General features: G+C 35.6%; 1 protein-coding gene across 1 annotated transcript; it reads right to left on the minus strand.

The window, feature by feature from the left end:
- Nucleotides 1–1,241: 1,241 nt before the first annotated feature.
- LOC115413085 (uncharacterized) lies at nucleotides 1,242–13,363 on the minus strand. The gene is made up of 7 exons (XM_030125843.1): nucleotides 13,306–13,363; nucleotides 11,666–11,701; nucleotides 11,191–11,220; nucleotides 10,434–10,580; nucleotides 9,867–9,968; nucleotides 8,389–8,664; nucleotides 1,242–1,370 (listed from the first exon to the last, which is right to left on the minus strand). The coding sequence occupies exons 1-7, from the start codon at nucleotides 13,330–13,332 to the stop codon at nucleotides 1,242–1,244; spliced, it is 747 nt and encodes a 248-aa protein (XP_029981703.1). The 5' UTR covers nucleotides 13,333–13,363.
- Between the last annotated feature and the right edge of the window lie 1,863 nt (nucleotides 13,364–15,226).

The raw sequence follows: 15,226 nt of genomic DNA on the forward strand, positions 1-15,226 counted from the left end.
GCAAACAAACAGATACAAAAGGACACAGCACACCTACAGGACAGGGGGGAGAACACACACACACACTAAACAGAAAACATATATACATATACAGATAAATGGACAAATTATGACCCAGGGTCATAACAGTATACAGCTTCTTTATGATGATGTCAACAAAAGTTAGTGAAATTATTTGGATCTGGATCTGATTCTGGATTTGGTGCCACTTTGAAAAATGTCCCCATTATAAGAGATAGGAAGTGGATCGATGCAATAACTCAGTAAATATAAATGATATCCAGTGTAAATTTCTACAGTACAGCCCTGATGGGGAGATGACCAAAACATAATGTCCACATGCTGATCAGGATCTTCTTCTGGATCTGGGAACTTACGGAAAATTTAACATGGGCTCTTATGGGGAAAACATTTCAATTGTCTTCTTCTCCAAAACTCCAATTCTGATTGACTTCAAACTTGGTATACAGCTTCTGTATGATGATGTCAACACAAGGTATTGAAATTATTTGGATCTGGATCTGATTCTGGATTTGGTGCAACTTTGACAAATTTTTCCCATTATAACAGATGGGAAGTGGATTGATCCAATAAATCAGTATCAATGATATCAAGCTGGAATTTGAATTTTTTACAGATCTGATTGGAATATGACCAAAACATGGACTATTTCTGTAATATAATAAATACACAGAACTGGGTGAGAATAAATGACATCTGGATACATTTCCCAAAGCTTTTAATTTGGCCGGTAAGCTGCAGGGCCATTGGTCCTATTTTTAATTTATCTAGTTATTTCTTTATTATCTTTTTTTTTTCACTTAATTTTTTTCTATTGAAATTTTTTACACATATATTTGACAAAATATCAAAAGACGACCAAACCAACATTGCTTGGGTACATTATACATATTTCAACACATTTCCTTTCTCCAGTCTTTCCACCATTCTTCGCTGTGTAAACAGTCCACACATGTGTTTATGTGTGAGGGCTCATAAATGAACAACTGCAAGAAAACAAGTCAAACAGACGCATGAATATAAAATATGAACCGACTAAACTAATACTATAGGAAGGCTTTAATACACACACACACACACACACCTACACACAAACACACGCACACATACACACACAAACACACACACACACACATACAGACACACACACACACACACACACACACACACATACACTCTCTCTCTCTCTCTCTCAGCCTGTGTTTATCTGTTGGTTCATCTTAATTACACTCCCTCTCCTCCTCCTCCTTCATCTCCAACTGTTGTGTCTCCTCCTCTTTCGTCCTCTGAACTCTTTCTTTGTGCTTCTGTTTCTTCCTCTTTTCCATGACCTTCCTCTCTTGGTCGATCTGTTGCAGAACCACAGTTCTCATTAAACACAGACCTCTCAGCTTGGTGTCTGCGCCTCCTCTCCCTCTTTCTTCTCCCTTTCTTCTCTCTCTCCTCCTTTCCTCTCCTCTCCTCTCTTCTCCTCTGTCTGTCCTTCCTTTGTTCTTCGTCAGGACAGAAGGTTTGGACCTGTAGCAGCAGGAGCAGCTGAACAGAGGCTTTGATCAGATGTGGAACCACGAAAGGTCACCACCGGACCGTTAAGGCTCGGAACCCAAACGTGAACTGGAGCTCAATCCGTTAAATTCACACAGCACAGCATGAGTCTGACAACGGAAACACAGACTGTGCACTTACCTGCACCGCTCATGTACAGATCCAACATGAAGACATGCTGAGTTTTGGATTATTTCTGCACAGTCCTGCTCCTTTCTGCAAAATTTAAGAAAAAGGCTCCATTTTCATTTTCAGGCAAGATTATTATTGTTAACGAAAACTAACGAAATGATGAAAACTAGAATTGAAAAAAAAACATTTTCATTAACTGAAATAAATAAAAACTATTGTTAAAAGAAAAAAAAACATAACTAACTGAAACTGTATTGTATGCTTACAAAACTAAAACGTATAAAAATTATGGATAAAATTCCCTTCATTTTTGTCTTTTGTCAATGTCAGACTGATACGAAATCAATTTATTTCGCTCGAGCAATTTTATCTGCTGGCACCATACAACACTTGACGGTCCGTCACTTGTGGTTTCCAGTCGTCTTCTGGTCCCCACTCTACCTGGAAACATGGAGACTAAAGTTGGGAGAAAGCAGCAGAGTCCTGTCTGGGATTTATTTGAATACGATGGCTAGGCAAGGTTCTAACAGTTTTGGATTTTTCATTATAGTTTAGTTTTATTTAGTTTTGACATTTTTTTCTCTAATTCAGTTCATTTTAATTCGTTTTTAGAGCAGGTTTGATAGTTTTAACTAGTTTTCTTTTTTTTCTAAATGCTTAGTTTTAGTTTATTTCCAGTATAATTTTAGTTTTGTCGTATCTTTTCTCTTCTTCTCCGTCGTATTCAAATAAATCCCAGACAGGACTCTGCTGCTTTCTCCCAACTTTAGTCTCCATGTTTCCAGGTAGAGTGGGGACCAGAAGACGACTGGAAACCACAAGTGACGGACCGTCAAGTGTCGTATGGTGACAGCAGATAAAATTGCTGGAGTGAAATAAATCGATTTCATATTAATCCGACACTGACAGACAATAAACGAAGGGAATTTTATCCATAATTTTAATCCATTTTAGTTAGTTTTGTAAACACACAATACAGTTTCTGTTAGTTATCATTTTTTTCGTTTAATTATAGTTTTTATTCAGTTATTGAAAATGTTTTTACAATTGTAATTTTTGTCATTTCGTTAGTTTTAGTTAACGATAATAACCTTGATGCTAGTTTTACCACTGTGGAAACATGTACCCAGATGGTTACAGTCGCACTAATACAGGACTTGTAGAAGCCAATAATGTAATAACAACCAATAACATTATAACGACCGATACCGTTATAAATTTGCCCTTTTTAAAATGTAATAGGCCAATAATGTAATAAAAGTCCTGAACCAATAACGTAATAGCTTTTGGCCAATAACGTTATAATGTATTACGTTATTGGCTCAATATTTACATTTGCGATTATATTTTTTTTTACCAGAACAATAACGTAATAGTCAGCCAATAAGTTATAATGTTGTTAGCCAAAAGTTGTTACGTCATCGGTTCAGAATTTTTATTGCATTTTTGGACAGATATTACATTATTGGCTTATTACATTTTAAAAGTGGCAAATTTATTACGTTATCGGCCGTTATTACATTATTGGCTTCTACAGAGCTGTACACTTACTTTTATACACTGTTGTAGTCCAGCATATGCCTACTTATTTTTCAGTCCTACACCCTCTTCTAAATCCCCCTGATGCTCCATTCAGTCGTATCTGAACCAAATTACCCATTTTTTCCCCTTGGATGGTGAAGCCATGACCCGCCCTACTCTGCCTCTAATTGGCTAGAACTCACTGCCTTCACTGATTAGATTGGTTAACTTTAGGCATGAGGACTGATGAGCCAATCAGAGGCAGAGTAGGGCGGGTCATGCCCAGGAAAATATTGCTAACTTAGTCCTGTCCACATCTGGAACCTGATTGGACACCTCCTCAGGTGCCATTTCCCCCCCAGTTGATTGACAGGTCACTGCACGTCTCGTTGAAAGATGCACGATTGTTGGAAATATGAAGAAATAAGAAAGGCAGAAAGTACTGATGGATACATTGTTTGTTTTAGAAATAAAATAAGAATAACTGCACTTATGTGACCTGGGTTACACAAGTATTCCATCAGGACCTCTTTAGTGCATGTGGGTCACTTCAGGACCTCTGTAGTGCATGTGGGTCACTTCAGAACCTCTTTAGTGCATGTGGGTCACTTCAGGACCTTTTCAGTGCATGTGGGTCACTTCAGGACCTTTTCAGTGCATATGAGTCACTTCAGGACCTCTTCAGTGCATGTGGGTCACTTCAGGGTCACATTCAGTTCAGACTCAAAACTGATAGAAGTTGCATTTAATGTAGAATATGAACCAGCACACAAACAAAAATCGGATTTGACACAAAAATTAAGACCTGCTGTGTGGGCGGAGCCTTACTTTGGTCATTCCCGACCACATTAAATCTGGTCCAGTCCTGTTCCTCATGTTGGTTTTTATAAAACAGATTTTACAGACATGTTGAAGCTGTTAATAGTAAATATGAGTGTTTTTTGTCCATTTATGACCTTAGAACAGCTGTTTTATTGCTTGTGTTTACTTCTGACCAAGTACTGCTGGGATGTTTGATGGCAAGAGGAGGGAGACTGTTGTCACAGCAACCGATGAGGAGGTAGATGATAATGTCCAACAACACACAAAGGTTGGAATGTTGAAGTTCAGAGTATTTCAATGAGTGGACTGTAAAGGGTTAATAGCACACTGTAAAAAAAAAAAAAGTAATTTAACAGAATTTTCACTGTTTATTTTACAGATTTTTCCTGTATTTTTAAGATACAGGAAAATATCACTGAAATGACAAAAACAGACTGTGATTTTACATGTCACATGGAAAATAACACAAAAGAACTAAAGAATTTTTTTCTTTTTTCACAGAAAAATAGTTAAAATACATTTGCAAATGTATCGTAATTTCACAAATATTTCTTTTCTATTTGTGAGATTAAACTGTTAATTTAAAGTTTAATACTGTAAAAAAAAAAAAAAAAAAAAACAAGATAAGATTACTGACAAAAACATTGAATAAATGTGTTTTTGTGAATGTATAACATGTATAAGCACTGATAAACTGTCCAAATACAGTTTTTATCAGTGGATTGTACAACTTAGTCTCATTGAAAATTATTTATATATAAAACGTAAAAAAAAAAAATGCAAAATCTCATGTAAAGTTAAGGAAAAAGCTATATTTTAATTATGGAAAATGACCGTATTTTTACAAGATGGTTATTTCTGTTATTTTACAGTATTTTTTTGGTGCCCCTGCTGCTGGAATAATTCCGTTTTTTTTTGCTTTTTTTTTTTTTTTTTTTTACAGTGTATTATTATTGATGAGGTATGCTGCAGCTGATGTTTGTCTTTGGGGTTCTGTCTGCGTCTTTGATGTCCAACCGTTTCAAACCCTGGATTCTCTGACTTTTGCATCGGTGCAACTGTTCTATATTCTGTTTGATAAACACCCACAGACTGTGGTGTTTTCAACGAGCACCTTGGTTTATAAACTTAAATTCAGAAAAGATGATCTAATTGAATGTGAACAGGTGTTGGTATAGACTAGGGGTGTCAAACATGTGGTCCAGGGGCCACATCCGGCCCACCAAAGGGTCCAGTCCAGTCCATGGGATGAATGTGTGAACTGCAAAAATTACACTGAACATATTAACAATCATTTTAGTTCAGGTTCCACATTCAGACCAATTCAGTCTCCAGTGGGTCAGACCAGTCACATACGACCATAATAACATATAAATAATAATAGCTCAGACTTTTCTCTTTGTAAATGTAAAAATATTCATGTAATTTTACTGTATTTACACTAAAACAAACAATCATTTCACAAAAAAAATGTGAATAACCTGAACAAATATGAACAACCTGGAATGATTTCAGAGAAGTCTGTGTAATTGGACCAATATTCTGTCTGTTATTAAAAGTTTTTTTTATATTTGTAGATCCACTGTGATCTGTATGTTATAATGAACATGTAAATGATAAACTGAGGCAGAATATTGGTACAATTACACTTATTTTTCTTAAGAAATTTCAGTTTGTTCATGGTATTCACATTGTTTTAAAGGGTAGTTTGTAGATGTAAACATTTTCATGATGTAATTTTACTTTTTTCAATCTAAAACATACAGAAAAGTTTGGAGTTGACATTAATTCTATATTATTATGTTATTATTTTACTGGTTCGGCCCACTGCAGATCAAATTTGGCTGAATGTGGAACCTGAACTAAAATGAGTTTGACAGCCCTGGTGTAGTTCAGGGGTTCCCAAAGTGGGTACCCGTACCCCCAGGGGTACGTGGAATTTTTGGGGAAAAATCCATTAAATAAGTTATCATGTACTGAATACAGAAGAGATGAGATGAAGTGATTTGCAACAGATGAACGAACTGAAAGAATCGAGTTAGTGAACAGAATCGGACTTCCCATCAGTAGTGTTGTGCTTGTGATGTAGGACACAACCTGTAATAAAGACAAATGTGTGTTCAGTGTTTCTGATTAAATCCAACTGGTCGAAGCTTCGACACAGAACCATGAATCAGATAATATTACAGTGAGCGGTGATAAATCCATTAAGAAAGGTTAAATAAAGAGAAAAATTCATTTGGGAACTGCCATTCAAGGAGAACTGGGTCTTTATCAAAGTTCGAATAGTTTTGGATTTTTCATTCTAGTTTAGTTTTATTTACACTGAAAAAAATATGACCAATGGTTACTTAAAAAAATTGTGGCAACAAAGTGACACATAATATAATTGAATAGATTTTAAGTTCTACAATTTTGATTAGAAAGTATTGAATTCATTAACTTAACTTAAACAAAAAATATTAAGTACATGTTAATCATAGCAACAGTTGAAATGTGTTGGATTTAGTAATAGCACGCAAAATGATGAGTTATATCGCCAAAAAATACTTAGTAAATCCTAGTCAATTTCACAAGGAAAGCTGATTTATATTTACTAAGTATCTGAGCAAAAATTATTTCGATTTACTAAATATCTGGGGGAAACTGATTCATATTTACTGATAATCTAGGCGAAATTGACTTATATTTATTAATTATACGGGTAAAATTGATTTACATTTACTAAATATCTGCATAAAAATGATTTGGATTAAGTAAATAAAATGAATTACATCAACTCATATTCTAGCACACTGTTGCTTAATTCAACACATTTACACTGTTGTTCTTATTTATCTGTACCTAAAATAATTGTTTAATTTTAAGTTTTAATTTGTATCACAGGACTTTAAATCTATTCAATAATATTGAATGTCACTTTGTTGCCATAATTTTTCTGTGTCTAATTTACTCAATATCCTGACCAAACTTAAGTAAACTGTGGCATCAAGTTACATCAACAGATCACAATGCATGAAACAGCAGCAGACAAACATTTATTTGTGCAGGTTTTTAAAACATGTTTATCCAGCATTCAACAAGTGCAAAATGGTTCTTGAATGAGTGGTGCCATCCAATAGCGTGGAAGCATTTAACAACATTGTAGTGTAATAACAGAAAAATTCAACATTTACATTGCACTTGTAATGTACTGCAAGAAAAAATACACATGCAGAAATCCAAACTTGACTGAAATTGCCCTAATGTACAACGGCGTATTAGGGCCACATAAGAAAAAAAACCCCGCTTGTAACTACGAGAATAAAGTCGTTATTTAACGAGAATAAAGTTGTTATTTAACAAGAATAAAGTTGTTAATTAACGAGAATAAAGTTGTTAATTAACGAGAATAAAGTTAATTAACAAGAATAAAGCTGTTATTTAATGAGAATAAAGTCATTATATAATGAGAAGTTGTACCTACTCATCGATGTACAACTTGGAGCATTTTGTGAAGTTATACTTTCATGGGGGTTAGGCACAAAGGTTAAATACTGGGTCTGTCCTCCCCATAAACACATTAGTCTAAGGACTTTGAAGACAGTTTGCACACATTTGGGTTTGTTGTCAGAACCGAACAGATTTGTAGCAAATTTCCTCTTTTGTGGAGGACAAACTAATTAAGTGTTCATCTGTAGGACTATCAGTGGAAACACCAGAGAACTAAACACAGAGGGTTTGTTGCTTCTGAAGAAACTGTGGGGATTCTACTGTGAGTTTGAGTCCAGCAGAAGGGAAAGTTGCTGCTTCGCTTGTTGCCTTCGCTGTAAAACCGGAAACTCGAATTTTCAAAATATTACGAGTTTAATCTCATAAAAGTATGACTTTATTCTTGTTAAATAATTACTTTATTCCCGTCAATCAACGACTTCATTCTTGTTAAATAAGTTTATTCTCGTTAAATAATGAGCTTTTTAAAACGACGACTTTATTCTCATAATTTAACAACTTCATTCTCATTAAATAACGACTTTATTCACTTATTCATTTATACGTTAAATGAGTTTTTTCTTGTTAATTAATGACTTTATTCTCGTTAAATAATGACTGTACTCTCGTTACATAATGAGTTTTTTAAAACTACGACTTTATTCTTGTTAAATAACGACTTTATTCTTGTAGTGACAAGCTTTTTTTTTCTTATGTGGCCTTAATACGCCGTCATACTAATGTTAACTAACTTCACTGAAACTCAAGCATTTCACGAAGTCTTGTGTGTCGGTTTTAACAGTGACTTGTCAATTCCCTTTTGATTAGCAAGGGTCCCTTTTCTTGAGCCAGTAGCTTATTCCTGAGGCTGTTCACTTTGGGGGAGAGCTTTGAACTATCAGGCCCAAGGAGAAGTTTCTGAAACACTTCAAACGTGTACCTGAGCTCCTTTGGATAGGCAAGATTCACAGCATACACCAACCCAATGAGCAGGGAGCAAGCCCTTGGAAAGTTACCCAGAGCAGTTAGAACTTTCACGCCCTCCATCACGATACCAATGTTGTCTGGATCTTCTGACGTGTTAGCCTTGATGTTGTAGATCTTCAGGTTTTGAACAGCAAGGTCCTGCGACACACTGTCTTCATCAGCATCCTGTAATAGCAAGAACATTGTGCATATCAGACAGTACAGCCAAAGGAGAAGGTCCTATTTCCCAAATTGCTTCCAACTGTTTGGACAAGAAAATCTGGAATTTGTCATAGCCGTTGCTTGTAATGCACTGTATTTATGTCAGTATTAAGACAAATCTGAGATAACACTTAAAAATCGTACATAAAAGCATATTTTCACACCAGGTAAAATGAAAATGATCCAATCAGCTCACCAACAAATCAAAACAATTCAATCACATGATGATGGGCTGAACAGAGTTACAGCTGTAAATATTTGTAAATGAAATTTCTGAAATGAAATCAATTACTTTATCATTTCTTCCTGGCACTGTATTGATGAATATCTTATTCTACATTCGCTAACAAAGGCTGGCCACCTGTCAACCAATCTTCTGTTTGTATTTTCTCAAGAGGAAAATGTCGGAACTTGCTAACAACGGAGTGTGGACTACTGAAGAGGTACAGGCACTGCTCTGTATCATCGTGCAACAGGAGCTCGATGGCGCAGTGCCTGTACCTCTTCAGTAGTCCACACTCCGCCTACTACTGTAAGGGTCCCCTTATACAGTGTAACTGCAAAGCTACCTGTTACCGATCCGAACCATTACCATACCAATCCGTACTGTACTGTACCGTACTGATAGTGGAAACAAGACTTATGTGGCACTGTAAGTTCATTCCTGAAACTTCAAGTCTTCCACAGCAACTGGTTCAACTCTGCTCTCCTTCGCTTATTTAAAAAGTTGCCTCAGTCTCTCTGTAAAATGTCTTTGTATTCACAAAGCAGCTCTTTGGCCAGCATTTCTTAGCTACCTTTTAGGGACAAATTATAAAGACTTTAAAAAAATAAGACTTATAAAAATGCAGTTGTTCGGTAAATCATTCTTAGGAAAAAGATTACATAAACTACTGACAAGTTTTAAATTCTGCCTATTGGTGAAATCAAATTGAGATAATAAGCACTTAATAACACTTCCTATTTCTGTACTAGCACTTAAAAATTTCTTAATGGAAAATAAAAACTTTTAAACACACTTAACAGAGGACAATGATGTAGCTTGCCAAGAACTACTGGGAGAAATATAGTTATGACTTTTTGTGATTTGACTTTCCCAAGACATACCAAGTAGAAGAGATGAGCGAGATCACCTTCTTTATATTTGAACATGTACTTCAACTTACATCGTACTCTTTTAAGAGTTGATCTGTAGATTCCCCAAGGTACATCATCAAACATCGAATGACAACATCTCTGGTCATGTTGATGTCAGGATTGCTTGGAGTCTGAAATGAAAGAAATGAACACCAGGTGGTTTATATTACTGTTAATAAGCCCCTATCAAGGATCCTTCCTGTGCCGTCTCAGGGACCAGTAGAATGAAACACTAATGAAACAAATTTTCATGCAGTTATTTCATACTCCATTTATAAAGAGAATCACAGGCTAACATTACCTCCTGTAAATTTAAGTAATGATATTCCAGCAGTTTGATCCCAAAATTCCTAGAATAAAATATTAGCAAACATAATGCTCAACAAGAAAAGCACTCGGAGAGCGCAAACCTCCGCCAAGACAGATCTGGCCCCCACCAAACTTTAATCATTTCTTCCTTGTGCCAGTATCACCATTTCCTGAAAATTTCATGAAAATCCGTCCATAATTTTTTTGAGTTATCTTGCTAACAAACAAACACACATGCACAAAGCAAAGGGATCACAATACCTCCTGGTGGAGGTAATGAAGGATACCTTGAGTAGGATAGCCTGCAACCTCAACCCCATGCTTCTGCCCTTGGAGTGGAAGAGGTTCAGAAGCCGAGGAGTACATTCATCCAGCTTGGACTTGAACTTCGGTTCAAGATGCACCATTGTGATTCTGTGAAACTCATCCTGGATCTGAAAGACAAATCATGAAACCAGTTTTAAAGTCTAAAATATTACAAACATGCATACTCTTCTTATGACATTTTTCAAAAGCAATAAGCAACCTACTACAGATCATTTTTACAACCTCCATGTTTGTCGATTGTTTACCTTCTGGGTTAGACTCTACAGCATGTTAAATGGGTCATATTATGAAAAAAGTCACTTTTTTTTTTATTTGGGTCTCTGATATGCCTACTAACACAGAAACTGAAACAACAACTCAGTCAGTTTAATGTGGGCTGCTTGCTCTGTACTCATGTGATTAACAGAACCATTCAGATTTGTGGTTCCACTTGATGTCACAAGGGGCTTCATTGAATTTGTAACCACCGCTGCATCTTTCTCCACCCCATGGCTCGCTAGGTAGCTGAACTCTGGTTACGGTAAGAGGTGTGACACTAATCCTAACCCATTACATGTAAGAGATTGGGCACCTTTGATTTTAATATTTATTGTATGGCATTTGTTGATGTGCATATTACCTTAAAATTGGTTTCATATTTTGTCTGACATCATAAAGGGACAGTTGATTTTTTGAAGTGAGATTGTATGAGGTATTTATCCATAGTTAGTGTCTTACCTGCAGTAGATTGTGATCTACGTGTCCCCACTGTGGAGAAACAGACAATTATACTGGTACAGATGCTGTGCAATGTACTCCTCTAAAATAACTGAACTATCCCTTTAAGAATGTCTACAATAAACTTTTTTGCTGTCACATGACGAAAACATGATTAATTAGTGTTACAGGTGTGGAAAAGTATGTACAAACCATTAACTTAATTTAACTGTATATCTATGAGAAATCTGTGATCAGTATTTCTATCTATTCTGCTGCTTTAATTTCAAATTCAGGTTGGAACAACAGGTTTTGAACATCACTAACAATTTAAACTGTAGTTAATCTGCTTTTTATGCAGCAAAAGTTGATACAAAAATAGTTATCAATTTCTACAATACAAATGCTATACAAACTTTTACACAGCATGTACTGTATGTGAAATATGGTATCACAGCATATGGTGTATTACGCATAATGTAAGTGTGATACATACCTGTTCAGAACTTTTAGTCATAGATTCCTCATGCATCTGGAAATAAATTCATAACAGAATTTAATTAACACACACACACACACACACACACACACACAAACAGGGAACATACTAGTAGTAACTTAAACAATCGAAATTTACACTTGCTTGTCCACATACTGAATGATGAAAATTTGAGTGTTAAGAAACTTCCAAACATTGTCACTCGGATACCTGCAAATATCAGTTTATCATCCAAAGAGGGTTGAATCAAGGCAACTGGACTTGTTTTTAGATCTTGAAGACATTTCACCTCTCATCCAAAAGGCTTCTTGTTCTTTAAGAAACATCTTCAATACCTAAAAACAAGTCCAGATGCCTTGATTTAACCTTTCTTTGGATAACTATCCATGTATCAGTACATTCAGGTCTCTAATAACATGAGGACAATAAGAGAACATTTGTTTAGGGGCGCAAAGCAGAAAGAGGTCCATGATCTTACTAAAGTAAAGAACCATATTTAAATAACCCAGTAGCCTCTGAAAGACTAGTTAGACACACTTACAGTAGACTTACTTCCATGAAAAACAAAAAACATAGCAAATCATAAACAAACAGTGGCATGAAATAACTGTTGAAGCTTAATGACCTTTGTACATCCTTTACCTTAAGAGGATGTTAATAACACTGAAACATGTCATGTAAATAAGAATGAGGCTAAGAATAACCCTAACAAAGAAAATTTATAATATAATATAATTAAAAGATCTTATGCTTCATCAAAAGTTGTCTTTTAAACCTACAAGTCTTTGTTCCCTTCTTCACTTTCACCTGAGGTGAATGAAACATTATAAGGCAAATTATTTATAAAAGGAAATGTATTCTGATCGTTTTCCCATGTGGATATGGTCTCTTTTTCTGGTATTTATTTTGGTCTCATCATTCTATAAGAATGTCCAATGCTAAACTGGGTGATTTACTCTGTGGATACACACTGTTGGCAGTAGGACTTCTATAACCTTAGTGGAAAAAGGAGACATTGCGTAGCATTTGGATATGTTGAGCTTGGCATGTTAACATAATAATAAAATGATGCACAGTGTGTACAGTGTTAAATGTGTGGTCGCAAACAGACAGACTAACGAAGCCTCTCTCTGGCAGCTCAGAGTCCGGACCAAGCTCTATGCACTGATCTGAACCCAGCATTCACACTCACAGCTGGGTGTAACTGTTTATCTGTCAGTGTGAGCTGCAACCACAGACTGAAAACATAACGTTACTCCGAGAAAACTGAGTAAAAAACCAAGGAAGGCCGTTCATGCCATCCTAATGGAACTAACAGAATGTTAATGCTGAGCCTTGGTGAGAGCTGGTGAACTGGGGATTAGCAAAACACCAGCCATTGTGCTCAAAACACATTAACAGACGTTCGATGAAAATAACTCCGAATTAAATTAAGAAAGACGAAACCGCGCACTTTGTTTTAAAATGTAACGACACAAAAACGACTGATTTTTCTTCCGAAATGTGTATCATTACAAAAGCTGCTAAGTATTCTGCTTTTAACAAGCTACTTGAGTAAAAATGTTACTCGAGTACAATTTAATAGTGCAAACTAAATGCAGTAACTTTAAACCAAGCTCCTAAGTTTGATTACTCACCATTAACAGAAACGTTAGTTCCTCCATCACAGTGTGGGCGCGTGCTAGCTAGCTTGTTCTGGTGGGGGAGGGGGAGCTTGGGCTGAGGCCCCAAAACTACATGAAATAAAATATTAGCTTGTATTTTACGGCCATTATATAACGGTATTACCTTATACTAGGAAAAGTCACATTAAATTGTGACCTTGAGACTACTTTTTCAATCATTGCAATGCTTTTAGTCGAATCAAAGACGACGCAGACTGACTTCGAATCACTAACACTATAACTTAATTTTGACTTACAGTGCAGTAAAGTTGGCATGTTTGGTAATTTGCAGTAACGCAAAACAATGGTTAACTGTTACAGACACTTGAATTGTTAGTTAACTAAGAACAATTAAACAGGTCTTACCTTTAAGCAAACGGTCGTCCGTGAAATGGTGGCAGATTGATGTCCTGATGAAAAATGCCTTAGGTGGGAGGTGGTTAAAATTAAGAGCTCCCAATGAGTAAAATTTACCAATTTTCTGCAATTTTGACTTTCCTGATAAACATAATTAAATTCTACTCACTGGTTCTCAGCTGATTTTATTTTTTAAAAATCTGAGTAAAAAGCAATTAATAAATTATTCAAATTTGGTGAATTCAGCTCAGTGTGATTCGAAACTGCACACAGTCTTTTTTATTATGTATAGTTTACTCTTATTTATTTAGTAAATATTACTTAACCCTGATCACAGTTTTTACAGTGTAGTTTTGGCTTTTTTTTTTATCTAATTCAGTTAGTTTTAATTAGTTTTTAGAGCAGGTTTGCTAGTTTTTATTAGTTTTCATTTTTTTCTAAATGCCTAGTTTTAGTTTTATCATATCTTTTCTCTTCTTCTCCGTCGTATTCAAATAAATCCCAGACAGGACTCTGCTGCTTTTTCCCAACTTTAGTCTCCATGTTTCCAGGTAGAGTGGGGACCAGAAGACGACTGGAAACCACAAGTGACGGACCGTCAAGTGTCAAACGGTGACAGCAGATAAAATTGCTAGACGGAAATAAATCAATTTCGTATCAATCCGACATTGACAAAGACGAAAACAAAGGGAATTTTATCCATAATTTTTGTTTTAGTTTTGTAAACAGACAATACAGTTTCAGTTAGTTATCGTTTTTTTCTTTTAATTATAGTTTTTATTTATCTCCGTTAACAAAAATGTTTTTACAATTCTAGTTTTCATCATTTTGTTAGTTTTCGTTAATGATAATAACCTTAGTCTTTGTGGGTTAAAAAAAGAAAACAAGTGTTAAGAGAACTCAAACCTCTGCCAAGCACCCCGAACAGTGTGCATGTGTGGATCAACTGTTTCTTTTTAAATTCAACAGTTTCAAGGTTGTTCCATACAGCAGAAAAAGTTGAAGCTTGGTACCAGTCATGTGTATGTCAAATTATATTAAATTCCAATCAATATTTGTTGAGTTATAATGAAAAATGTGTGGTAAATGGGATTTTCAATGTTAAATTGAAATGTCCACAGAGTCCACATTCCACAGTGGATGTGGACAATTTTGTGTCAAATACAAGATATTGTTCTAAGCTATAGGTGGATCAAATTGGAGGCTAATCGGAGTCATTTTGAATTTTTTATGAATTTTGGAAAATTGCTCAGTGATGAGAGATAGGAAAATTGTAGATTTTGTGACCTTGCTGTGACCTTGAACTTTGGCCTACTTGGCCCAAAATTTAATGGGTTGGTCCCAGGGCCTAGGCCTATCTGTGGGGACAATTTGGTAAAGATGGTTGGAATAATTTTCCCCTAAAGTTGCTAACAAACAAACACACACACAAAGCAAAGTGATCACAATACCTCCTGACAGAGGTAAAAAAAAAAAAAAAAGAGAGAGGAAAAGGAGGAAAATGATCCGATGCAGTGTAGAGTAGAGTAGTGTTGGA

Source organism: Sphaeramia orbicularis, chromosome 3 (assembly GCF_902148855.1).
Source record: "Sphaeramia orbicularis chromosome 3, fSphaOr1.1, whole genome shotgun sequence".
Lineage (NCBI taxonomy): Eukaryota > Metazoa > Chordata > Actinopteri > Kurtiformes > Apogonidae > Sphaeramia > Sphaeramia orbicularis.

Excerpts from the sequence above, each read along its gene's own strand:
- LOC115413085 (XM_030125843.1), bottom strand. The coding sequence starts at position 13,332 with ATGGAGGAACTAACGTTTCTGTTAATG. Across the intron at positions 11,221-11,665 it reads TGACTAAAAGTTCTGAACAG|TGGGGACACGTAGATCACAA; the intron begins GTATGTATCACA and ends GTTTCTCCACAG. Across the intron at positions 10,581-11,190 it reads TAGATCACAATCTACTGCAG|ATCCAGGATGAGTTTCACAG; the intron begins GTAAGACACTAA and ends TTTGTCTTTCAG.